The sequence below is a fragment of the Cygnus atratus genome, chromosome 5 (assembly GCF_013377495.2).
Source record: "Cygnus atratus isolate AKBS03 ecotype Queensland, Australia chromosome 5, CAtr_DNAZoo_HiC_assembly, whole genome shotgun sequence".
NCBI classification, from domain to species: domain Eukaryota; kingdom Metazoa; phylum Chordata; class Aves; order Anseriformes; family Anatidae; genus Cygnus; species Cygnus atratus.
Genome location: NC_066366.1, coordinates 33,129,996 through 33,156,168, shown reverse-complemented (window position 1 = coordinate 33,156,168; position 26,173 = coordinate 33,129,996). Strand labels below are relative to the sequence as shown.

The following is a 26,173-nucleotide window of genomic DNA, read 5'->3' as shown; positions in this document are numbered from 1 at the left end:
AGCCCTGTCACGAGAAGGATTTAATCGAGCAGCTTTGGGTGTTACATGGTTAAAAGTTTATTTATTTATTTTTTTCCTCAAGCGCTGAAATGGTGGTGGAGGGGACGGGCTAAAATGGCGGGGGGCTGTGAGGGAATGAGCCCCGAGCAGCTGGGGGGGGTACAAAGCTGGTGTGGTGTAAGTCTTCTGGAAGGAGCCCAGGTGTTGTCAGCCTGGCCCCTAAATTGAGAGCACAGAGGGTGAGTGTTGTGAACCCCATGAGATGTTGTGGCAGGGAGGAAGTGCTTCAGAACAGCTTTTCCTCTCCCTTTTGTCACTGAGGGCAGAGGCATGCTTGCTCCTCTTTTTTAAGGCAGACAGGCCATTTGAGAGCACACACTTTCCCTCCCAGGAAAAGGTGCTGATGTATCACACCTGCTTCTTAACATGGTTCCCAAACTAAGAACCCAGAGGGCAAGAAACAAGAGACCTCAGCAGGATGAGTTACTGACCCATTGGAACAGGGATCTGGGGCACTGCTGCTTCTTAGGCTTGTACACAACCAGACGGAAAGAAATTTCCAACCCTTCGCATTGAACAGCGAAACAGGAATAAACCATTATTGCCAATTCTTTTGCAGCAGAACCATTTACTTAAGACTATCCCAAACAGCTTGGCTACCTGCCTCCCCCTCATGGAGGTTCAGGATTTTGTAACTCCACACTCTTAATTCAGTCAGCTGTCATTCTAGATCCCTAAATACACAGAGCTCCCAACCCATTCTTTGACCACCCCACAGAGATGGGAATTGCTCAGATTAGGTCAGTGGCAATAGCCATTTTAGAAAAATGTCCACAAAAAACCTGATACTTCTCTAGAACACATGCTCTCACCCTGTCTCTGAGCTGGGGAGATCCAGTGGACAAGACATGATTCAGTTAGCTCTTTGGCTCTGGTTCCTGACACAGCTCCCCCCATACCATTTGCAGGTGAATTTTTCCTGCTCCTTGCTCTTCTCTGCAGGAGGAAAGGAGCTCTGACGGTTAACTCCCAGGTACAGAAACAGGTGCAGGCTGAATCTGCCTACACGCCAGTCTCATTTCTTTCACTGCTTTTGAGATTAGGATCCTCTTCCACTTTTCTCATCTCCAGCCCTTTTACCCACGTGTAGGCAAAGGAGCCCCCCAACACCATCAAGTTACTTGTCCACCACAAGAAGCTCTTTGTCTCCTCAAAGTAAATAACAGCCAGCACCGTTTGGGCACAGGCCTTGGCTGTCCCGGACACATTGTGGGTGAGTGGGCTAGTGAACTTAATCTGAAGTCCAGTCACATACCCAATGGCAAAGCCAAACACTCCCCCCAGGGTCATCATGCCCCAGAAAGTGGGGTTTCCCAGCTTGTCAAAGTGGTAGAGGGTGTGGAACTCGCCCAGCATCATCATGAGGGGGAAGAACAGGACACAAGCATTCACGTTGTTGTAGAAGGTCAGGTGCCAGATGCTACCATCCACCACAGGCAGCACCTTCTTGGTGTAGATGGCATTGAGGGAGACACACAGGCTTGCTAAGATCCCAAAGAATATACCTGTCCATGACAGAGTGCCCTCTGCTCCTTCCTGGTCAACACCCAGCCAGAAGCCACCTGCAACAAAAATCAGGCACAATCTGAACATATGCTGAAGGACTTAAAATATACAATTGGTGATTCATCATCTACCTAATATTGAACAACCACAGCCACAAGCAGAGGCAGGCTAGAAGGCTTCCCCTTTCTATTATACTAACCCGCAGTGTCATGACTACTGTCCTGGGAAGATTTATTTTAGGAGTGCAGGTAATTTATTGTGCTATCATTCAGTCTCATTCCCACACTGAGCATGAAGCAGGAGTTTAGAAATTATTACTACAAAAGGACATGAACTAAAGCTACTGTTTGCGTACAGGTCACTTGCAGAAGGAGATAATATGATTTTTAATTGAAAAGACAGCAAACTGGACATGTAGGTAGCCAGAAATACTCCTCTTATCTTAGAAGTTTAAAGAAAAAAAACTTAGGGGAAAAGTATCGCAACCCACCTAGGCTTTGCTGCACTGTTAACAGTAACAGAAATGTAAGTCAGAAAAGACAGTAAACACATGGATTAAAATACAGAAGACCTTGATCAAAAGGAGACTACAAAGTAGAAAGACATCCTCACTGTATTAAACTTCTTCAATGGGCAGAACGCTCTTTAACCAGCTCTGAAACAGGAGCTACAGGCTCTTTTGCTCCAGGGCAGAGAGGGAGACTTCTCCCGATCCAGCTCTTCAGCAAAATATAAAAGGAGAGATCAGCTACTGAAGGAATGCTGTAATGCTTCTGCATTAGCTACTTTACATTAGAAGCCATGTGGAAAGTTGCCTGCAAGTCAGCCAACACATGCTATAAGCTAAGCCCAAGTACAAAAGAGTTCAATGCACAGACAAGAAGGACTTCGTGTCTGGCCACAGAGAATGCTTGGCTGGTATACACATACAGGCAATGCTCCTACAGCAAAGGGAGATGGAGCCAGGGGAAAGAGCCTTAGAGAAACCTGGAAGGCTGGCAAATGCCACAGACTTAGGCAACATCTCTGAACACAAGGCTCGCTAAAGCCAACTGCTTGCATCACTTGGTAGGGGGGAACAGTAGCTGTTCAGCCAGACTGGCTCTCCTGTTCATCTCTCATATAAAAAACTTCTTGTCTCATCTTACTGAAGTCCATCTGCTTGTCTAATCACCAACATGAACACATGTTCACCTGGAACTGAAGTCAACATTTCACCATCCTTGGCATCAAAATGACCCTCTAAATGGAAGGCAGCTTTTCATTTTACTGGGCCTTTGGAGCAAAAGACTTGTAAGCAATTCCCGTTAAGCCAGTCAATGCCCTGCCCTACATCCTTACCACACAACCAGATTTTCTGGTGGTGCTTTATGCTTGATTTGATTAGCTAATCCTGTCTGAATTGGCAAGCTCCGTTGTATGGTCCCAACAATGCTGACAGTGTAAATAAACACTTATTGTTTTCAAAGTTAATTATTAACATTCACTTGAAAATAGGGAAGAAACAACTAGTTCTTTAATGGCCTTTGTGGGGAAAAGACGTGGTATCATCTTAAGGCAAATGAAACTTCATTAGAGAATAGACAGTTATTAGTGCTTAAAGAGAGCAACAGTCAAGTGATAGTAATTTCCTTTCCTAATGATACCTATGTGCTCCAGACACAGGAAGCAGACTGCCTAAGGCATAGCAAGAAAAGAGCCCTACGATTACCCCATCTCATTCAAAAGCAGTCGTGTGTATGAGGATGACTTCCCAAGAGGAAGGATGGTTCTGCTTCGTTTGTTATTTGGGTTCAGCATCCTGTTCTGAGTGTTAGGCAAGAAAAACACTACCAACCATTACCAGCCACTTGAAGTGGTTAATACAGCCCTAGCAACCCACTTACCAGGGCTTTGCCTACCACCAGGGGTAGGAAGGAACATGTGCAAAAAGCAGGTAGGAAGCCCTCTGTGGGAAAGCAGGAACTTTGCATTCCCCTATCCTACAGGAACAAAGACTGAAGACTGGAGGTGCACCAGCAGCAACAGCCAGAGAGCAAACACAGACCTAACAGGTGTTAACCCCATGGGCTGTAGCAGTACAACTGCATGCTGCAGGCTGAAGCGAGACACCACAGTCCTATTAACCTGGGACCTCTACAGTCACCTTCCCAACCTCCGGAGAACCCCCTCCTTGGGCTCTCTGAGGTTTGGGGTGGGTGCTGGGTACAGGCCCCCCATTCCCACTCACCTATGATGACACTGCAGGCCAGGAGGGCATAGAGAGAGGTAGTCTGCTTGAGGAGCAGGTAGGAGAGCAGCACGTTGAAGACAGTGGTGAGCGAGCGCCCCACGTTGTAGAAGGCCACGCCGACGTGCTTGAGGCAGAGGTTGTTGGAGGTGACCATGCCGATGAAGACGACAGAGAGGGGCAGCACGCTGCGGGACACCTTGAGGTCGAGGCGCAGTGCGGGCAGCCCGGCACAGCACGGCCCGCAGGAGGCCCCAAGGCTGAGCCCCATGCAGAGGGCGGCCGTCATGGCGCACTGGAAGAAGGTGACGAAGAGCGGGGCGTCGAGGCGCAGCGAGGGGCTGTCCAGCAGGTACTTGTTGAGGAACACCATGGTGATGGAGGTGAACCAGTAGAGGCAGACCACCAGGGCGATGCGCAGCGCCCGCAGCACGAAGGGCGCCCGCCGCTCCCCGCCGCCCTCGGCCGGCAGCAGCGGGTCGGCGGCGCCGCCGCCCAGCGCCATCCGCAGGATCCCGGTCCGCGTCAGCTGCGCCCTGCTCATGGCGGGCACAGGCCGTCAGCCGACGGACCGGGACCGGGACCGGGACCGGGCCCTGACCCGGCCCCCGCCGCCGCCGCCGCCGCCGCCACCACCACCGCCTCGCCTCCCGCCTCCTCCCGCCGCCGGCCCCGCTCACCCTCCGCTGCCGCCGCCACCGCCGCCGGCCCCGCGCTTCCCGGAGCGGCGCGGCCCCGCCCGCCGCCCTTTATTCACGCCCCGCGGGCGCCGCTCGCCGCCTCCCCGGGCCGCAGGCCGCGCCGCCATCTCGGGGGAGGGACCGCGCCGCGCCGCCCCGCCGCCGGCGGGCAGGGCCGGGTCTGGCCGGGGGGCGCCGTGAGGGGGGTTTGGGCCGGGGATCCGGCACCCGCCCGGCACGGGGTTGCTCCCAGGGGTTCAGGGGGTCCTCCTGGGCTCCGGTTTGTGCCCACTGGCGCTGGGCACCACTAAAAGAGCCTCGATCCGTTCTGTTCTCCTCAGGGAGTGTTGTATCGTATGAGGGCAGCTCCTGTTCTCGTTATTGGGGTTATTCAGTCACGAGTTGTTTACTCTGTCACTCGTAACATCTGTAGGGCTCTTGGCCTACATGTTCTGATGTGGAAAATAAAGACTTCTGATGCCTGATCCCCTCCCCACCTTTTAAGTCACTCCTCTTCCGTTTATAGTTTCCTATATAAATTTCTTCCCTATACAGTTTCTTCTTGCAGCAACTTGCAGGTTTTATTTAATTTCTGTTTCAATTATTTCCCCATTTTATTTGCTACAGTGACCAGGAGCAAGGCACTTAGCATTGACAGCTATGTTGCCATCCTCACCTGTAGGATTTGGCCTCCCGGTAAAAGTAGCAAGGTGGGGCTGATCGTATCTCCAGAAGCAAATCCGCTGCACGCCCTACTGGGACTGCAGCTTTTGTAAATGCCTGAGGGGCCCGAGGGATGCTCCCTGAAATAAGAATCTGGTCGCAGTGCTGGCACCCCAGAGCTGGTTTGGACGTGGGCTGGGATGTCCTCACGGTACTGAAGTACTCGTACAGACGCTTTGGGTACGCTCATATAAGCTCCAGTCATGCTCAGTAAGCACAGGCATGGAGTCATTGTTTCAGACTGCTGGTAAATTTGGGAGGGCAGCCTCCATCCCTACAGAGCTGTGTTGCTTGTGGCAGTGAAGGAGGCTCGCCCTGCCAAAACTCTGGAAGCTGCAGGATCTGAACATCACCTGGGCTGCATGTATTTCGGGTGGGTTGGGTGTTTCACATCAATGTGCTCCAATACAGAAAGGAGGTGGAGGTGAATTAAAAACTAAGGATGAAAGACTTCAACAGAGGTCACCTGCTCACAGAGCAGCCTCTTCCTGTCATTAAGGAGGTTACTGATAGCCGCGCCTGTGCCGGAAATAATTCCAGCCCTGCTATCTCCTATCAATGTCCTTTATGTGCTCGTTGGAGCAGGTGTGATACAAGTCTTGTGTGTTCAGTGATTTTCTAATGCGGGTTGAGCCCACAGCATGCCATGGGGTATAGGTCTGTGCTCTGCTGTCTAAGCCTTATTTACATAAATAAATTTCTCATTTTTGTGGAGGTAAATAAAACCTTTCCAGTATGACCTGAATGAAGTAGACACGGTGACATCTGCAAACAGCTCATAAAGACAGTACGGAGAAGTGTTGGCTGCCTTATCCCTCTTCTTGCAGTGTTAACTTGGAAAGCTAAACACAAAAATGTCACTGCCACTACTATTAACTACTCCAGTACTGAGGTGCAGCCTGCATTGATCTCTGCACCCCGCTGCAGCAATGCAAGCTGTGCAGGAACTCACCAACCCCTTTAAAGGCAGCCTGGGTGCTGGGGTAAGCTGCACACACACATTCCCTCCTGCTGAAGTGATTATTCCACAATCCCAAGTCATTATTCCGGGTGTAAAAGACCCATCTGCCCATACTCACAGGCCAAAGCGTCCCACCTTCTCTAGACAGTGTTTTATAACAAAGGAGTGTTTTCCCTACCAAACTCTCTAGCATGTTACAGATTCAAACTGCTGAACAGGACAAAATAAATTAACAAAATTAACAAAATAAATTAAAGTTAATACCAGATTCCACATGGTGATGGAAATAAATTAAAAAATAAAATAAAATAAAAATAAAATAAAATAAAATAAAATAAAATAAAAATGAACGTTAATACCAGATTCCACAGTGGTGTGCTGGAAATTTCTGACCACTGACCCCTCTAGCTCAGCCCTGCTCCTGCTACTAGCAGGGCAGCTAAAACTTACTCACTGCAAGCTTCCTATAGGGCATTCCTTCCCATTCCCTCCCTTTTGGCACCAGACCCAGCACTTCTGTAAAAAGGTATCACTTGGGTAAGGAAAGAAAGCTAACAGCCTGGGTGGAAGAGCCTGGCTTAGTTCTAGAGGTCCCAAAGGCCTCTTACACATAAACATGGCTTCAGCATCACACATGCATCTTGAATTTGAAAGAAATTACCTCTTCCCCCAATAATGTTGCAAATATGACCCCATCAGAGCCAGACAGAGAACAGTTTTTCTCTGAAACTTGCTCACGTTGTTCAAAATATCTTCTCTAAACTAAACACAGAAATTAGAAATGGAAAAATGAAACCCCAACCCTCAATCCCATCTCGTCTGCTCATTCAGCACACAGAAGATTGCTTTGTCCTGCACAACTTTGAAATATCCCAATCAATAAAATGTTCATTGCTTCTCTTGGGAGATTATTCTCCAGACTTATAATACATGTATGGCACGTCTACGTGGGAAAATTGACCAGAATAGCTATCTCAGCCCTGACAATATAATTCCCTGATGTTGACAGTGTTTTCCAAAATAAAAGTGATTTATTCGCAGATAATCACGTAGTTCTGTGATAGTTGCGCTGGTCAATCTCCCTAGGCAGAGCTTGTCTGCAAGCATGGCAATGGTCTTGACAAGTGCTTTGAGTAAAGGCTTGCCTGGGTGGAAAAGCTGTCTGGCAGAGTTACTGTGCCATAGCTGTCCTGCCTGCCTGCCTCAAGGGATGCTCTGCTTCGGGGCACAAGAGATTTCTGAGGAAAGGTGGTAATTAATAGGTTATAATGTGAGCTGGAGCCATTGTGGCAATGCGGGCTGGCCTCTGGCACAGCACCAGCCTTGGGCTTTCCTGAATTAATTCCTGCTTGAATGAAAGCTCATCTTTTAGGGGGGAAAAAAATCAATCTTGTCTAAAAATATGTCCAGGAATACTAAATTTGGTGGGACTCTAGCAACATGACTCCAATGGCTGTTTGTTTCCCTCTAAATAGCGCACGCTGCTCCACGCTTGGACTTGCTGGGTTCAAGATTTCAGCCTCTGGATCCTGTTACAACTTTGCTGATGTTTTCCCGAGCAAGAGCTTACAGGCGGATGAAGTTACATTTTAACCTAGTTTTGAGAAGTTTAACTTCCTTATAGAACGTGTTTATTACGCTATAGCAGCAGTGACTGACTTCCTTATGCACACAAGGCCTGGGTATTTTCCTACTTGGTTGCACATTAACGCGGCACCACGTCAGGAAGAACCAGCCCAGGGTTATTTCTGCTTTAGGAGAGCGCTGCTTCAAGTTCCCCAAGTGCTTTCAAAGTAAACAGTTACCACTAGCTTGGATTTGAGCTTTGCTGGGCTGTTGGCGTTGGGAAAGCTGGCTGTCTCGGCAGTGTCCTTGTGCCCATGTCCCCAGAGGTGCCCGTGCCACCGCTGGCTGCCCCTGGGCGGGCAGCAGCACAGCACCCGCACTGCTGTGTCTTTCCCAGTCCTTCCCCATCTTAACACCAAAGCCTTTTAAAATAAGGCAGAAACTCCCCGGGAAAGCTCTTCCCTTCCTCCTTAAATTACTTGACCTACTTGAAAGACAGCAATTCGGCTGAAAACCTGCAACCCGGCTGCTAAAACTGGGGTGTTGGTGCATCCCGGTGGGGAAGCAGCGCGGATCGCTTTTCCCGGCCGCACGGGAGACCCGAAACTGCCGAGCATCATGTTGGCGACACTTGGCGCTGGGGACACTAGGGGGCAGGGCTGGCACGCTTTTGGGGCTTTCCCTGCCTGGCCTGGGCAGGACTGGGGTACTGGAGCCCACCTCTTGCCGACCCGCATCGCCGCCCCCCCGCAGCAAAGGCTGTGCAAAGCCGCATTTGGGGCCACACCGAGCGCTGCAGTGCCCAGCCCGGGGTTGACCAGCATGCCCCTTGGTCCCACAAGTGACCTGTGCACCCCTGGGACACCCCCAGGCTGCCCCCCGGGCCTCCCCAGCAGCACCCTGCCTCCCCAGCACTCCGGGGACATGATTTATGAGGCAGGCCCCTGGAAATGCTCCGAACCCAGAGCTTAAGTGCTTCTGAATGGCAGCATTAATTACTGTTAAAAACACACATTTATATCTCTCTCACCTGCTTTAAATCCTGGGAAATTAGATTCCCTACCCATCCCTTCCAGCCCTGGTGGCAGCTGGGGGTGTTTTATGGCCCTATAAAGCCTTGCAGTACCTGCTGTCTATATGGGCTTTTATTTATGAGGCCCTTAACAGGCTTGCTGGTGGCACTGCTTGAGCTCCCCCTACCCTCATTTTGGTGCTGTTTCCCCTGCCAGGAGCTGTCCCCACAGCTGCTCCTCCTGCAGGGCTCCAGCTCACTGTTCAGCCCCATTTCCCTATGTGCTTCTCGGGGGAAAAGGGGCCATGATGGCAGCACGCTCCATGCTGCTTCCAGTGGTGGGAATCAGGGTTGGGTGGTGGGACGTGCAGTTTTGGGCAAAAACACAAAATGGGGAGTTTAAAGGGGAGCCCCCAGCTGCTCTGGCACAGCATGCAGCGGGTGAGAGACCGGCAGTAGGTGTGTATGGCAATTTGTCTCAGCCTCAGTACTTTTTTATGTGGAAAAGGGATTCAGGGAGACACACACCTCTTGACAGGCTTCTTAATGGCCTCATTTGCTTGTCCTTTGCTGCATTCATGCCAGTTATCATCAAAAGTCACCAGGGGCTGGGTTACGAGCAGCCCTAAAACCCCAGATCGCAGAGACAGTAGTTTGTGTACATCTGCATATGTTTGTGTAGGTCCTACAAATATTATAGCCTTTCTTTTCAGAGGGTGGAAGCGAGCTGTGTAGATGTAGATCTTAAAATAGCCAGCTTTTCCCTAATGGACTGCAGCAGTTCTGCAGCTCATCGTATACTGAATGCCTTGATGGAGCATTTGAAAACACACCATGCCTTGGGGCTGAGAAGCAAACCCCATTTTGGTGGGGGCCTCTTGCACCCACACAATGGAGGATGGTGGGATGGAGAAGAGCAGGGGGCCGGCAGCAGTGCTCATCTCCAGGGCTCTCCCATATAATGTCCCTGTCGCCGGCTCTGCCCTCCGAGCACTTCTGGGTCCTCAGACCTGCTGGAGACCAGATGCTGCTCTGGGGAATTGGCCAAATTTCTGTGCCTGTGTCAGCCTGCCAGGGAGAAATTGATAGATATCTCTGCCTCCTGACTCCCAGGCTGAGCATGCTAATTTATAGATTGGATCTGTCGCTCCTGATAAACGATATCTTACTTCCCTAATGCCGCCTTCAAATTGAGTTTTTAAGGCTAGGTCAGACAGGGAAACCAAAGGGTGACTCCGCTTTCTCTTTGCTTTGGCTCCGTGGTTGGGCTGAAGTTGGCTTTTCAGGCTGGGGACAGAGCCAGGAGCTGTGGCTGATGCCATCCTTGGTGGCCAAGTGGCTGCCTCAAACCAGGCTCTGAAGCCCCACCTGCCTCCTCCAGGTGCTCACTTGGAACAAAATCCCTGAATCCATTTTGGGCACGGCAACCCCTGCAGGATGCTTGTCAGTATAGTTAGTAACACACGTTATTTATGGAGCAGCACACCATTTTCCTTGAAATGAAAAAATCCCCAACCAAACAACCAAAAAAACCCAAACAAACCACAAAACAAATAAACAAACAAACAAACAACAACAAAAAACAAACAAACAAACAACAGACCCTACACCATGTTCCCCTGTGCTAGACATCTATCCAGCTATAAGGTCCCTGCTGTCCTGCCTCCCGCCCTCCTCCCACTCCCACCCAGGAAGAGGGGTGAGATGTTCAGAGCGATGCTGGAGGCAGCTGGGGATGCAGGTCCTCCCTACACACGCCTGGCAGAGGTGTCCCAGCAGCCTGAGATGCCCGTTCCTGGGAAGTTGTAGCACAGTGGGACTCAGCTCCATGTGGCTGTTGTGATGTGCTGGGCGCCGGAGCTCAGAGCAGCCTGACGGGGATTGATGGCTTTGTGTTTGAGCCAAGAGCTCCCAGCAGCAGTGGAGGAGCAGGGCTGGTGGGGCACGAGCAGTCAATCCAGCAGAGAAGAGGCATTTCCTGAAGGGATGCTGAGCAGGAGAGTGGACGGCATGGTAATGGGATGCCCCGTCATGAAGCACACACCAGACAAAGATGCCCCAGCTCAGTTTCCCTCCTGCCTGTGTCCATCCCTGTATCTTGCAGCTTGGCTGAGCTGTGTGCTGGGGCAGGCGGTGGAGGGGGACCTGAGACCTCAGTCAGGAGCCCCAGCTTGCCCAGGAGCACAGGACAACACCAGAAGGCTCCCAGCTTTCCCCCTGTCCATGCCTGAAGCCAACAGAGAGCCTGCTGGCAATCCCCAGGGAAGAGCAGCAATTCCCTTTCTATGCCCGTGCCAGGTCAGGTGTGCCGAGCATTAATCCCTCCAGGGGCTGTGCCTGGATCAGCACAAGCACAGCTTCGGTGAGCATCCTTCTCCAGCAGCAGAGAGGAGCAGTTTCTGGAGCACAGCCAGCGGCTCAGACCTGTACATATGTGAGCAGCTTTGTTCCTCCTCTGGGGAGCTGCCTAACAAAGTTGAGAGTTGGCCAAACACCCAGGATTAAGCATATCACTGCTCTAACTCTCCAGAGGTTAGGGTAGTGAAATGTACATGTGTGCGGACCCATTCAGCTTGTCGTCATCGAGCCCTGGATATTTTCCTGTTACCCAAGAGAGGAACTTGCTGAAGCCGCCTCTTTATGCCCCGAGCACCACTGCAATAACCCAAAAGAAACCAGACCAGTGAATACCTTCCAAAGGCAGTGAAAGCAGCAGTCACACTGAGTCAGGGCCCTTCCACTCACCTTCGCTGAGCTCTAACTCCGAAACCCAACAAAACATCCTCCCTTTCCCAACTTCCAGAAACCTCAGCAGCCCAAATTTCCCTGCACGACCATCGCAGCTGATTGAGATAGCAAATCCTGCGGCACATCGGAAACTGAAAACGACAGAGCTGGGAACAATAAACCGAATCTGAAGTTCCAATTAAAGAAACACAGAGGAGATGGCTGTGATTCGATCCAGATTTAATTCAATCCAAGCTTCCCCCTTTCAAGGTTTGTTTTTTCCCCCCTTATCCGCTGCGACAAACCTTGATGCCGAATTTAGGTCAGGCCTCACCCCCTGTGGCTGCTGAAACATGGCTCCAGGAGAGGCCCTGGAGATTTCCTTCCCCCACCTCAATATCTGGCCAAATAAAAATTCCCCTGACCAAAGCAGTGGCTTTGATCCACCTGTGGTTTTCAGCAATGTGGGCTATGGGCAGCGAGAGGGCTGCTGGCTATACCCCAGCGCGGGGAGCTGGTTGTGATGGCAGAGCTGGGCTTTTGGGACAGTGAACGGGGCTGGGTGAGCAAAGAGAGGATTCACCTGGGGGCTAGGACAACCCAAAATGATGTGGTGGGAGTGATGAGGCCGTGAGGGCAGTGGTTGTGTCCAAATGCGTGCTCTGCAGCTTGCAGGATGGAGCCTGTGGTGTACAGAGCACAGAACCAGTAGCAAAGCTAAAATGTGGGTGAGGAAGGGGGCACCACACCGTCCCTGATCCCCATAGCTCTGCTCCCCCCTCTCTGCCAGCTCCCATCCCCTCCCAGGAGGCCCCATGCTCCTGGTCTGACTCCCCCAGCACCACAGAGGTGCCCCCTCTATGGAAACCTCCTCTTTTTACAAATTTTATTTTATTTTATTTTTTTCATCCAGGCCTTTGAAGATGGTTGTTGCCATGGAAACGTGCTTTAAAGCATGCCTTTTTCCTTTCCTTCATCTCCAGAGCCTCTGTTGCCATAACAGCTGCATCCCACCCCTCCCTGCTGCCCGACACGTGGCCAGCCCTGGCCCTGCGGGACCCCATGGCATGGGGGTCCCCGAGACACTGCCTCGTGCCACGCAGGGCAGGGGTGGCCGACGAGGAGCGTGTCTCCAGGCCACGGAGCCCACAGCAGGGCACAGCACGGGAGGGGACGGCAGACACACGTGGTGCCTGCCCACCGGCTGCGGCAGAGCCAAGGCTTAACTGAGAGCACATTGCTGGCTGCCGTCGCCTCAATTAACGCGGCCCTGCTTGCTTTAGCAATTACCTGCCCGTGGCTCCCGGCCCGCTCTCAGATGGAGCTCTCCTGCCAGGAGTCACAGCCGATGAGCGCAAGTGGGGAGCAGGCACAGAGGGCACCTTCAGGCAGCCTTGCCCAGATCCCACGCAGGCACCTCTCCTGTGTGCCCGGGCACCAGCTTGCTGCTGCCCCATGCTCCTGCTGCAGCTCTCCAGCAGGAAAAGTGCGGGTGACAGCAGCACTGTGGTCCCCAATGCACGGGGCTGGTGGGGAACAGCGCTGGCAGCCACCAGGAGCAACGGGGCCACCAGTTAGGGGCATGGAGGGTGAGCTGTGTGCTCTGAGCACAGGGGAGGCTGGCTCCCAAACACCTCCTCGCCTGCTAAGTGGCCCTACATCAGCTGAAGGGTGAGCGCAAACACAAGTCAAAGGGACCGACGACGTTGTTCCAGGGGAGAGAGAAATATTGCCTGCGCTCTCCAGAGGGCAGCAGAAGTGGGGATTTAAATGGTCACGATGCAATTTCCTCAAGACGCGGTTGAAAACTGCTACCAGGCTTTGCTTTAAACTAATCAGAGTCCTTTACATGGCATTAGTAGCTGCTCCACACCACTGCAAGGTCTGTGTCCTGCCAGTGCTGCTGGGCCGGCTGCTGAGTGTGCGGGCTGCGTCTGACAGGCCCGTGCTGGCACCAGATTGATGTCCTTCTTGTTCCTGATAAGGATCCGAAGCCTCCTCTGGGTCCCAGCAGCGATTCTTTTATCCTTCCTGATTGTGGCATCCGCGCTCCCGGCGTCCCCGGGGACGCATCAATCGTGGAGCTGCAGGCGCCGTGCTGCTATCGGCAGCGATGATGGAACAGCTACAGGAGCAGCTGTCATTTCTCCCTGTTTGCATTTTGTTCTCGGGCTATCAGTGGGACGTTTTCCGCCAGACACCTATCAATCTGCCTGCCCGACAGAGGCTGTGTGGCTGAGGATGCCGGTGCCAAAGCCTGCCCTCTGCTGTGCTGCCTGGCACCAGCTGAGGGCATGGGGACCCCTCCGTGATGCCGAAAAGCAAGATAGCGACAGGCCCATGTCCCATTTAATGCCTCCCTATCCATCACCGAGCTCGCAGGCTGTACCTTGCCTCTTTGCTGGAAAACCTCGGGGCAAGGTGACCCAGCTGCCCTGCTCTGCCGCAGGCAGCACCAAAGCGAAGCACCCGTGTCCTCCAGCCACCCAGGAGGATGCCTCGGCCCCATTTGGTTCCCCACTCGTCTCCAAGCACAGGCCTTGTGCTTTGCAGCTGGACCTGCTGCCACCCCGAGAGCTGACTGCGCGGCTCGATGCCACATGGGGAACCCTTTGATGCTGTCCCTATGGCTGTGTCCGGCTCTCCTGGGGTGTCTGAGGTCCAGCTGCCCGCTCACCCGCACCTCTTCCAGCCCAGCCTGTGTTACAGCAGCGCTAATTAAACAAATATGTCTCAATTCTGATGAAGAACTATATGCAAATCTGTGCGATGCTTCGCAGCGGGATACGTTTTAGCAGTCAGCTCTGCAGTCGCTCATTCCTCCTCGGGGAGTGCCAGCTGCATGGTGAATGAGCCCGAACAGGGGCTGGAGTCTCCCAAGCCCCCCAGCCCTCACTGCCTTCACACCCAGCCAGAAAAAGCTGTTCCTCCCTGCACAGGACCGTGGGCTGGGGCAGGGAATGGTTTCTCTTGGCATCTCATTGACAGAGCCTGGCCTTCGCCTTGCGCAAAAGCAGGGGATCAGCCACCTCCTCGGTCAAACAGCTGGGACCAAACCCCAGGTAGGAGGCAAAGGCTGAGCCGTAACATTCAGCACCGCCTGAAATGCTCAGGGACACCCAGTTTTTTGTTTTCCTCCCTTCTCTGGTGGATGGCCAGAAAGGAGATATATATATATATATTTTTTTTTGGCCTGTTTATAGACTCAGAATAATTAGAAACAGAAAGGTTTCTTACCTTTTTCTGTGAAGATAAACTTCTCCAGAGACAGCCTTTGTGCATACTGAACACTGTTCTTGAAGCTTCCCCTGCTGCTCTCTGGGAGACACTCAGCACGTGAGGCACATCAAAGGTAATGCAAAACACCGCTCAGATGCTATAGGGGGTAGGAAGAACCATACCAGTGACATTTTAATCTTGGAAAGAAAAAGTGGGAAAAAGTGCTTAAAATCCCTGCCTGAGAAGAAAAACTGTAGATGGGTCTGGTTGGGGTATGGAGAGTTGCTCTCCGGGGCCATTTTACCTCCTTACCAGGCCAAGACCTCCTCAAGCTCCCAGAGCTGTGAGGGACGTATGGAGCAGAGGTTCCCTTGGGCTTTTTCTGACCAGGCACCAAACTGAGCAGTCCTCTGAGGATGTGGGGTGGGGAGCGGGAAGCAGGAGCAGAGGGTGGGCTCCATCCCCTGCCCTTGCCCCCTGACCACGCTCCCTCTGAAATCCACCCCGCTCCTCCGCTTCGCACCACGGCTAAGCAGCTGAACGTCTCGCCACAACCCATGCCGCGGCGCAATTAGTCAGTGCAAATGGGGATTTTAATTGCCCCGGTGATTTACAGCGCCCGGGCAGTATAATTAAAATTCATTCTCAGGCACAGTCAATGAGGCGTGCAGCAGCACCATCTCCTTACTGGAGTGACTGAGGCGCCAGCTGCAGCTGGGAGGGCTCGCACCAGGCACCAGGTTGGTGTCCCTGTGCCCATCTGTGTAAGGGGATATTGATGTCCCCTTGCCCACCCATGCACGGCACTGCCCTGGCTCATGGAGCCCCGACCCCGGGCGTCCCGTGGGCAACGGTCCCTCTGCTCTCTGCGGAGGCCGCGATGAAGCTCCACGATAAATCACGCAGAGGGGGACTCAGCGCTGCGCTCTGCTGCCGTCCCCTCTCCTCATCGCTGCCTCTTTCTCCCTTCCTTCGCTGCAAGGAAGGAGCTTTGTCTCTTGCCAAATCCCCCGTCTGTGTTGGGGGATTGGGGTGAGCCAGGCGTAAAATGAAAATAAATCACTAATTCCTCCTAATAATGCCTGATTTCCTGATTTGATATCCCACATTAATTCTAATTACTCACCCAGAGTCAGGGCATTAATCAAGGCGTTAAAACTTCTCCTTGCTTAGCAACACGGAGCCGCCGGCAGCTGGCAGTCCTGGTGTGGGCTCTGCCTGTCCCCACGATAGCTGTGTTGTGCTGGGGGCTTGGGGGAGACCCTGGCCTCTCTGTCCCCTGCCCCAGGGTGCCTGCTCCCAGCCCAGTGCCCCTTTGCAGCCACCAGGCAGCACCAGCCCCCGCTGGGGTTTGCCTGTGTCCGTGAAAGGCAAACTCACTTGTTCGAGTTATGACGCAATTAACATTTCTTCTGATTATTATTTTTTTTTGGTGTTGAAAGGATTAATATTGCATTTATTCACTAGCTGATTAATTTTTTTTTGAAACTCATCAGTTGAATAAGCTTTAATTTGGATGGTAATTAACTGAAATATGTATAAACTCAGAATCTCTGCACTCGGTTTTATTAGCCTGCCTTACCTGTCCTAGATACAGGACAAAAAAGCACTCTCAACACGCACTCGTGTTTAAAAGCCCTACAATTTATGAAGGGCGGCATTAGACACAGTGAACGAGCTAGGCTCGGTTTCTGGCTCTGGCATCCTCGCGGATTTTCGGAAGAGCGGACCTCCGTTGGTCAGATGTCACTGCTAGGACAGAAATGGCAACGAGCCTTTCTGCTTTTTTGGGTTCGCAGCTTCTCAAATTTGACTGAGCTCATCCTTGACAGCATTTTCTCTGCACTTAGAGAGCCTGTTACTGTTGCCAAAATCTGTTTTTGTATTTTGTTGCAGGTCTCAGATGCTTCCCGAGCTGTTGGCTTGGCATTAACTTTTGAGCAACAAGCATGCGTTTCGTGGGTACTGACACTTACATGGCTTTAATAGCCTACAGAAAACTCATGCCTTGGCTTGGTGTTTTGAACCAAAAGAGTTAATTTTGAAGAGGAATATGGACCTCAAATACTTTCAATTAGCAGCAGTATTTAAATATGTCCTGCTCCTGAGGTTCGGGCACTACCCCGCTCTGAGCCGGAGAACAAAGCAGAGTCCCGCACTCAGAGCTAATTGGGGTTGGGGTCTGGCGGCCCCAAACCACGCTGACTTCTGCACCTGGAGGTCACCCCTCTGAAGTTCTCCTTTAAAGTGAAACCAAACACTTATGGTAAGAAGAGGAGCAGAAAGCCACGCTGGAGTCAAGGTGCACATGGAGCCCAGCACGTGCTGAGCCTCACCCCAAGTCCCATCCCGATGGGGACAGGATGGCCGCTGGCCCCACGGGGATGCTCACAGCAGCAGCAGCTTTTAAACTAAAACCCCACTCTGGCACCTTTGGAGTGTACGGCCTGTCTGTGTGGGGATACCTGCAGCTTGCGGAGGAGAGGAACAAGAAGGCAAGGCAGCACAGTGGTTTACAGCCCGGGGTCAATGCATCCTGAGGGTGCTGTGAGCTATTTCCCAGCCTAACTAAGAAAAGTGAGCCTCTCGTCCACAGCCTTACAGCTGCTGTGCAGGAATCTGTGGCTCCATGGGAGTGTTTTTAGGAGGTATACAGCTGGGATCGCTCACAAAGCTCAAGACGAGATAGATGTGTTCACCCAGGAGGGTTTTTACAGCCTCTGTACTCAAACTCCCCTTTATTCCCTGGCTAGTGCACAGAATTAATTACATTTCTGCTATGCTAGCATGGCCCTATAGCAGCTGACTTGCCATCACCCAGCCCGGCTGGACAAATCCCTACTCCAGAGCCCTTCACATGCGGGACGGGCCATGCTCAGCCCCACCAGGCTGCCCCGGTGCCAATAGGGATGGGGATTGAGCTGTGCCTGCTCCAAACACCCCATCCTCCCTCCACCCATGCAGCAGCATGCGAGCACTAACAGGGACTTCATTAACGTGCACGGCCTCCCTGTGCCACCTCCAGGTCTCTGCGTGCCACTAAATCATCTGATTTGGAACAAATTCACTGGGAAGAACTACAGCAAGTCAAGCAGAGGTCTGGGACATGGGAACAATGGCCCATAAAGCAAACATGCAGCAGTGCGCTCAGCTGCCGGGGATGCTGCTGGCACATGTGGCTGGGAAGATTAATATGCACCGAGCAAGCAGGAGCAGGGAGGGAAGCTCGCAAGGTTCCTCTCATTAGCTCATCCTTCCAGCTGAGTTAATGACTCCCAAGTTTCACCCAGCCCTCTCTGCAGCTGCTATGGAGTGGCACCACAAGTTAGCAGAGAGCTGAGTGCGTGTGCGCGACGGGGGCCTTCAAATCCCCTCTGGGCCCCCTCGGGGGAAGGCTCTGCTCCCAGGACACTGGGATCGGGTGCAGGGAGGCAGGAGGGGACACTGTGCCCTGCCATTTCTCCCTTTCCTCTACATGGGGACAGGGCAGGAGAGTCTGGTGTATCCCAAGCTGCAAAAGCAGGAATAAAGGGAGCTCAGAGGAGAGCATGCACAAGGAGCAGAGAAGTATGGGACACATGGGTAGTAATCTTACATGCACAGCAAGACAACTGATGGCCCAGTAGGGGTGGCAGCATACCTGCAGCTCCTGGGGAAGGCAAGGTCCCTACTGAGGGACCCCATTCCCCTGAGGTGGGTATTAGATCCATACAAACCAAAGCGGACCGCTGCAGGAGGGTCTGGGATATCTGGCAGAGCAACAGCCGGAGCAGAGCCAAGCAGGGAGGAAGGATTACTTCTGCGGAGGGCAGCTTGTGCCAAGGATATTTTTTATCCTAATGATCGCAGGCCAAACCCAAAGAAGGAGCTCAGTGGGAATAGGACTAATACATCAGCCTTGTAAGCTGTGGCAGCACAGGGGCGGATTCTGCTCCAGAGCAGTGTGGGACCCAGGTCAGGAGCCTGGCTGGAAAATGAATATGGAAAGCCTGGGGGGCTTTGTACAGAACTGCAGGTGCAGCCAGGTGCCCGCACATGGCAGGAGGGGGCAAAAGCCAGCCCCTTACCTGTGCAGGAGAAATCAAGCTGGTGCCACAGGGGTGTGCTGCCTGAAGGTCCGAGACTTCAGGGGCTCCCCAAAACCAGCCAGATCCATCAGCCCCATCCTGGTGTCTGCTGGGGCCAAGTCTGGGTTTTCTGGTGCTCAGCATCCTGCATCCCTGCCGCCTGCTGTTATTCCCTCTGCAGGTGAGCTGCGAGCAGCCGCTCTCCCGTGCTCTTCTCTGATATTTCTCTCTGGCAGCCTCTCCCCCACCTTCTCCTCCTCCTTTATTCTTCAACTCAAGAGCCAAAATGAAAACACCTTCCTCAACAGCCCCTGACAACAGCGGGAGGGAAACCGGCTGCATTCTACTGATTTGCAAAGAAAGAAATACAGAGAAACATCTTGATAGCATCATAGCAAAAAAAAAAAAAAAAAAAAAAAAGCGGATGCTGCGCTGTGCTCAGCCGTCTCAGGAGACTGGGTCTCTGCTCCTCTGACTGTTTGAAGCCCAGCTCAGTCCCCAGGGATCTCAACAGCTCCAAAGCTGCTGCCGAGGAGCGAGAAAAAATCAGACACGTTCTCTGCTGGCAAAGGCTTTCCCTGCAGAAATCAAAGGATGCTGCACAGGAACGGCATGCCAGGTATGGCCAAGGAGCAGGAGGCTGAGGGAAGCTGAAGTGGCACTGCCTGGGGAAGGCAGAGTGTGGCCGGATGACATGCGGCTGCTGCCTAAGGTCTGCAGGAATTTGATGAGAATTAATCTCCCTGGGGAATGGGGTCTCTTCCTCTCCTCCCAAGTGAGCTGGGTGAACTTAGGGTACTGGTGCAGGGCTCCTACCGTTTGAGTTGCTACCATGCTGTCCTCCTGCCCACGTTTGTCACGCATGGTCTCCAGGCCACTCATCTCACCTCAAACAATCCCACCAGAGAAGCACAAGGCCATCCCAAGGCAGATATCTTGAAGCCAAACAAGCTGGGCTCTGGAAGCACCAGTTTCAGTACACTGTCTCTTCACACAGTCTGGAGCTGGTGCAGACATAAGGAAGCAGGACACACCTGGTGTCTTCAGGAGGAGGAAGAAGGGACCTGTTCCCAAAGGCTGGGACAGGACTCCCAGGGCTGCTCACTGCATGAAGTAGCAGCAGGGCAAAGCTTCATCACCTCTCCTTTCTGGAGCCACAGGGAGAAGTAAGTTTATGAAGTTTATAGCATCTTTGGCAAGAGTTAATGCTAGTGGTTCTCCAAAGAAATGCAACAGCCAGCTACCATCGCACACACACTACTACTGCATTTGCAGGTGGGAGCAACAGTTAATCAGCTCCATTCATTAGCAGCTCATTAGCTTTAAGGAACCTCCCCCATCACTGTGGGCCTGGTTGTGCCTCCTTACAGACACCTTACACTGTTTGCCCCACAAACAGCCCCATCAAGCTCAAGCTCGATGAGAGCATTCCCACAGCACGAGGCCTTGTGAAAGGAGGCAAGGCCTCCCATGCCTGTACGGCAGCACGGCGCGGAGCTGTGCAGAAACACCCCCCCGTGCAAACAGCCACCAATGTCCTAAGTTGCTGAAACAACTAACTCAACTACTGCTGCGAGGGCAATAACACTTCACAAACACCACACAGAGGTCTTTGCTCTTCGTTGCACCAGCTGCGAGGCTCGCTATGCTGTTTTCTGAGAGATCCCGTAACGTCGTCTTAAGATTCACTCAAAAGCTGCCGTAAGACCTCGGTTTTAGACAAAACACATTTCTCTGCAGTGCTCTGATCCTCCCGTCACTCGGCTCTTTCTAAAGGGCTCAGGATGTGTCTCTCCTAGAAGCCACACGCTCTCAGCCCTCTTGGGCCTGCCACAGCAGCTTCCCTGCATGCCTGGGTTGCAGCCCTGTCACCACAGAGCCCCATAAGGACAGAGCTGGCTGCAGGACCCAGAGCACCATCACTTTGCTAACAGAAAAACCTCTCAGCATCCTCTTTCCCCCCAGTTCTGCTTGACCAGCCAGGGCAGGGCTGCCAGGTCTCCCCAGTCCCATGCCTGGAGCCGCCCCAGCGCTGTCCTGCCCGCTGCTGTTGGTGTTTCTCTGCCTCTCGATTTTTCCAGCACCGATATTGCTTTTCCTGGTGTTGCCATAACAACTGGCGTTAAGAGCTTGTTGACATTGCCCCGTTGTACTAATTGCACAGTTTCCTGTCACCGTTACATGCCAGTTTATTTCTTTCCAAGGCCTGAAATTGCTTTCAGCCACCTTGTCCGCTCCCTTGCCACCTCCCCAGGCCTAGTTAGGGAGGTGGAGCGAGGGAACAAATGATCCTGAAACGCCCCAGGGAAGTGTCATTTAACCCATCCAGAGCAGCCAGGCGGCCACCCAGCTCCAGCGCAGGGACTTTCGGATGAGTTGCCTACATTTTCTGCGTTGCACCTGCAGCAGAAGGAACATTTAGGGCTGGGTGTTGCAGTGTGTGAGGGCCGGGCTGGAGCTCCTGCAAGGCATCACAGCAGCCCCACGGGTCCCTATCCTCTGGGAATGGTTCCTGTGTCCTGGGTGGCGGTGGCACAAGGGTTTTCTTCCTCTCTCTGACAGAGGGAACGATTAGCAGGATCAATCGCATTGACCTGGTGGAGTTTACAGAGGATGCTTGGGGCACCTTGCAGCTCTCCTCATCTCAGCCCCTGGCAGCCTGGCTTCCTGCTCCCACCCGTGTTCCCCCATAAAACACGGTAGCCAGCAGTGCCACAGCCTGACACTGACAAACACCAGTGTGGAGCCTCCTCCCAGTCCCACAGCACCATTCATCCCATGGTGCCCGCTGTCTCCAGGGATGCTGGATGAGGGACAGGGACAGATTGGACGCATGGGAAGCTCCCAGCCTCCGCTGGGCACTCCTACCCCAGCAGCAAGGCTGCCCTGTTGTGTTCCTCGGTAATTTATCACCAAGACACTTACTTTATAAATATTAAATGAAGGGCTCCATAAATTTTTAACGCAGAAAATAAAACTGCATTTGGTGAAGGGAAAAAAAAAAAAAAAAGCAAACCACAAAACAAACAAACCAACCATGCTCCTCACCCATTCCTGTTGTCTTCCTCTCTTTCCCTGGCCTTGCCAATGCCTTGCCATGGCTTTCTGCTGAACCTCCCATCCCTGTCCCTCTGGTCACGGGGAAGGAGGCAGCCAGGGAGGCTGTGGAGGCTGCACAGCAGGGATCCTGGGCTGGTCAGGCAGCTATTTTGGCCACATCCCATAATGGGGGCTGCTGCATGGTGGCACAGCACGCGGCACGGCCCAGGAGCTGCAGAGATGTTCCCGTCCCTCGCTGCCAGCCTGCTGCACTGAAGAGCACAGATGAATCATTAGGACAAGTGCTCCTACAGCCCAAGCGCAAATGAGGGAAGATTGGACCTTAGGCAAATAACAGCTCTTTGCTCAAGTGCGCTACATTTCTGCGCTCAACTGCAGCTCCTTGTGCGAAGCCTGTCACAGGGGACGCGCTGCCGATCCCTGGGGTCCAGCACGCAGGAGGTGAGCAGCCTGGCCCCAAAGATCAACACTTCGCACTAACCCCTCAGCATCACCACGCTGTGTGCCCGGCTGCTTTGTAGAAAAGAAGTCAGCCAGAAAAACCTGATGCTGGACCCTGCTGCAGGTCCTCCCTGCACCCTTGGTGGGAGCCGCCCGCTCCCTGGCGGCTCTCTGCGAAGTGCAGATGCCAGCAAATCCTCGCTCCCGCAGTCATTAACTGCAGGGAGGAACCGAGCGTCAGCAGATTTCTGGTGGGAGCGGATCGAGGGGACTTTCTCTCATCTGGATGGTGACAAAGAAGGCTTGGAGGGAGCTTTCTCCTTGCTGATGGGCGCCCGGAGCGACCTCACACCTTCCACCGCAGACAGACACTGACTTCGCAGCAGCCTCAGAAATACCTGCAGGAGTTTGTCGCTGCTTTGACAACTCCAATGGTTTTGGATGATTTTTGTGGGCAGATGTGCCTGCGCTCAGTGCATCCCCCTGCTCCCCAGTGCCCCTGCAGGGTCACGCGGTGCTTAAGGACCAGCTCAGCACCATCCCCAGGCAGAGGCTGTGGGGATGCTCCAGCGGGGAGAGGAGGGATCCCCAGCTGCCAATCCACGCAACAGAGCCAGGCATTAACCAAAACAGAAACTAATAAAAACGATGTTAACAATAATAACGGCAACAAAAGTTATTAAAATACACACTCAGCTGGGCGTGGGGCTTATTGAGTATTTTCCTGGCTTTTTGGCAGACTGTGGGATTGCCCCAGACACCAGGGCAGGGTGTATGACAAGGAGAGACAACGATCAATTTTTAATATTTCATATTTAAGCAGGCTTGGGCTCCAATCCATCATATCCCCTGGCTTTCCCTAAAATTAATCTTCAATAGCTTATCGAGAACTTCAGAAAATTAATATCCCAGCATTTCACCTTAGGGGAACAGCACTTTCTCTGGTTGAATATGCATGCAAGAGCAAAAAAGAGCACGCTGAAGTGCCTGCCTGCAAGACTTCAGCTTCAAAAGTGTTTTTTTTTTTTTTTTTTTTTAGCTTAGCAGAGTCCCCTCCCCTTCACTGGGCTCCAGCTCCCCTCGTGGAAGCATCCCGGGAGGGTGGGACGGTGCAGAGAGGACAAAACAATTCCCAGGCTGCTTCCTACACAGGACGCTTCACCTTCCTGCAACGGGGCCCCAAATGAATGAATCTGCCCTTTAACGTCAGGCCATGGGAGCATGAAGGGGAACAGGAACAGGACGTTCCCCCGCTGTCTGATGCCAGGCAGCCGAACATCCGCGCTCCCACTCCCAATTTCAGCGGGGGGAGGCTCCTGCTGGCAGCGGCCCCGACCCTAAAGTCAGGAGGGAGCCTCCGGTCGGGCAGGGCTCGCAGCACCGAGGCAGCATGCTGCCTGCCCCTGTGGGAACGGCTTGTTCACGAGCAAATGTTTCATTTTTTTAGGGCCCAGAGGAGGGTGTGAGCCCTCCGTGGGCTGGCAGCGACCCAGCGAGCTTCAGCAGCTCACCAGGAGGCAGCCCTACCTCTCCCCTGGCTGCAGAGCTGCCAAATTGGTGCCCTGGGAGACAAAGAAGGGATCAAACCCTCATTTTCAGTCCCCCCCTGGCAGACAGGAGAGGTCGGATGCTGGCAGATGCGGAGGGCTTTGCTCCAGATGCCACCAGGGAAAGCAGCTGCTGCTGGGCACATCCATGCCTCAGGATATGGGGGTTCCCTGCACCTGTCTCAGCTGGGGGTGGAAGGAGAGCAGGGAGGAGGCCATACAGAGCAAGGGGGGATTTTGAAGCCAGATCTGTGCCAGGCAGGAACAGGGGAGGCAAGAGGGACAGGTGGCCGTGGGGAGCTGGGGGATGCCCAGCACCATTTCACCAGCTTCCCCATTAAACAGGCTCCGTGGCAATGGGATTAAGAGGTCAAGGAGCACGGGGACCACTTCCCCGAGTGGATTATCGTCTGCAGGAGAATTAAATGGAGATTATCTCCAGCCTAGCAGGCACCGCCGGCGCTGGGCCGGTTCAATCTCCCCCTCCAGCAGCCCCATGTCCCCGCACAGGGTCCCCAGCATGACGAGGGCTGACTGTGGTGCTCCCCGTGCCCCTTGCATTGAGAGCCCAGAACAGGCTGCCCCATCCCGGGGCAGCACCAGTCGACACTGGGAAAACGATGCTGGAAGCAGTTGCTGTTCCTCAGAAGGAGCAATTACGCATCTCCATGAAGAGAGCACTTATCATGATGTGTTCATCTTCCCTGACACCTCCCGTACCGTGCCCTGGCTGCGTTTTGCAAACACTAATTAATTAAGCCGTACACCTTTGTTAGGAGCTGTGGTGGGACCGGTGCCTGCCTGCTGCCGGGGGCTGGCTGCTCTGTGCATCCCTGCGACCAGCCGCTGTCCCCATGGGATGGATGCTCACAGCGGGGGCTCTGAAACTGGGACACCAAAGCCTGTCCTGGAAGCAGACATTGCAGCAGGTAACGAGAAATAAAAAAATGAGCCCGAGCGGGTTTCCACAGAGCAGATGGCTGGAGGTGTAAAAACAAAAGACAACAAGAAAACCTTCCCCCCAAAAACAAACAACAGATAGTTGGTAGCAAATGTTACACTGACAATAAAAATGAAGCCTCCAGGGGTAATTTGGGGAATTACAGATCAGTAAATTGCACATCTGTGTGCACCAAATTGATTGGAATGATAATTAAAACCAGAACATCTCATAATACAGCCCAGCATGCGCATCTCCGAGGAAAATCATGTCTCACTAATCTCCTAGATTTCCTCGAACTTATCAGCCCGGCAGTGGATAAAGAACAACGAAGTGGCTATTTATTTAGGGCTCCTTTGACAAAAGATGGTGCAGGCAGCTGCTACGAAAGCCTATTAGCCGTGGGGCAAAAGACACTGTCTTTCCCTGTATGAGAAACCGGCAAGGAACCCCAAAGCAGGGAAGGTAACTTGTCTGGTTTTATGATGGCAAAAGATCAGCAGCAAAGTCAGGATCTGTGCCTGGCTCCTGCTGTGAGTTTGTTATCAGTGGCTGGGATGGAGGAGCAGATGCAGGAGGTGGAAGTACCAGCTCGCTCAGGTGGTTCTCAGCCACATGAGACGGCAAGCAGCTTTGGAGAGCCCTCCACATGCCACGTGGATTGGTACCACGCTGGCAAACTGCATTAGCGCCAACAAATGCGGAGAAACGTGCTTTGTTGTGTAAAACCTGCGGTTTTGGTAGACCCGAGGGGGTTCCTGCATCACCTCCAGAGGGGGCAGGGGCTGCTTCAGGGACAGCTCTGCCTGGGGGGGAGGCAGGAGGAGGCCGGCAGGGCAGAGGATTCCTCCAGCTCCCCGTGATCCTGTCACATCTGTTTTTAATCTGAGCAAGAAAGAGCCCGCTCTTGCCCCTGCAGGGTGGCCCATACAAGTCCGTCTCTTGTATCTTTTAAGAGAGAAGGAACTCATCCCCTCCGCTCCCCTCCCGGCTCTCTCTCCGCATCCATCATCATTAGCAGCCATAAACGTCAGAGCCGCAGCCATTAGGCTGCTATTCCCAGATAAATAATGCTTTTCATATTTAATTTACAAGTGGCTGCAGAGCCTCTTTGGGGTGCACGGGGTTAATTAAGAGCCGAATTAGATAGAAATGCTTCTCCCCAGGGAAACTCAATTAAAGCCTTCTGGAAAAATAAATAAATTTAAAAATAAGACACTGAGGCTGGGCACGACCTCTCCCTGAGCACTGGGGCTGTGCTGGCCGGTGGGAGAGGCTTCTCTGCTTCTCTCCTCACCGTGCACATCTCCAGTTTGGGCAGCTCCCAGGATCAGGACAGAGGGAGCCAAAATCGAGAGCCCACGGGTTTCAGCAAGAGGTGCCAGGGAGGATGCTAATGGTTAAGCCTCCCTCCTGCTGCACAAACAAGCTGCC

General features: G+C 53.0%; 1 protein-coding gene across 2 annotated transcripts; it reads right to left on the bottom strand.

The window, feature by feature from the left end:
• Nucleotides 1-36: 36 nt before the first annotated feature.
• Nucleotides 37-4,497, bottom strand: SLC35C1 (solute carrier family 35 member C1). 2 transcript variants are annotated; one of them, XM_050710930.1, is made up of 3 exons: nt 4,477-4,497; nt 3,797-4,332; nt 44-1,622 (listed from the first exon to the last, which is right to left on the bottom strand). In XM_050710930.1, the coding sequence occupies exons 2-3, from the start codon at nt 4,299-4,301 to the stop codon at nt 1,063-1,065; spliced, it is 1,065 nt and encodes a 354-aa protein (XP_050566887.1). In that variant the 5' UTR covers nt 4,302-4,332; nt 4,477-4,497; the 3' UTR covers nt 44-1,062. The 2 variants fall into 2 exon arrangements, with proteins under 2 accessions (XP_035395380.1, XP_050566887.1); XM_035539487.2 differs by lacking the exon at nt 4,477-4,497 and having other exon boundaries at nt 37-1,622; nt 3,797-4,340.
• Between the last annotated feature and the right edge of the window lie 21,676 nt (nt 4,498-26,173).

Bases quoted from the DNA above. Each gene is read 5' to 3' on its own strand.
- SLC35C1 (XM_035539487.2), bottom strand. From the start codon at position 4,340: ATGAGCAGGGCGCAGCTGACGCGGACCGGGATCCTGCGGATGGCGCTG. The intron at 1,623-3,796 runs GTGAGTGGGAAT...TTTTTGTTGCAG, and splicing joins GGCCTGCAGTGTCATCATAG to GTGGCTTCTGGCTGGGTGTT.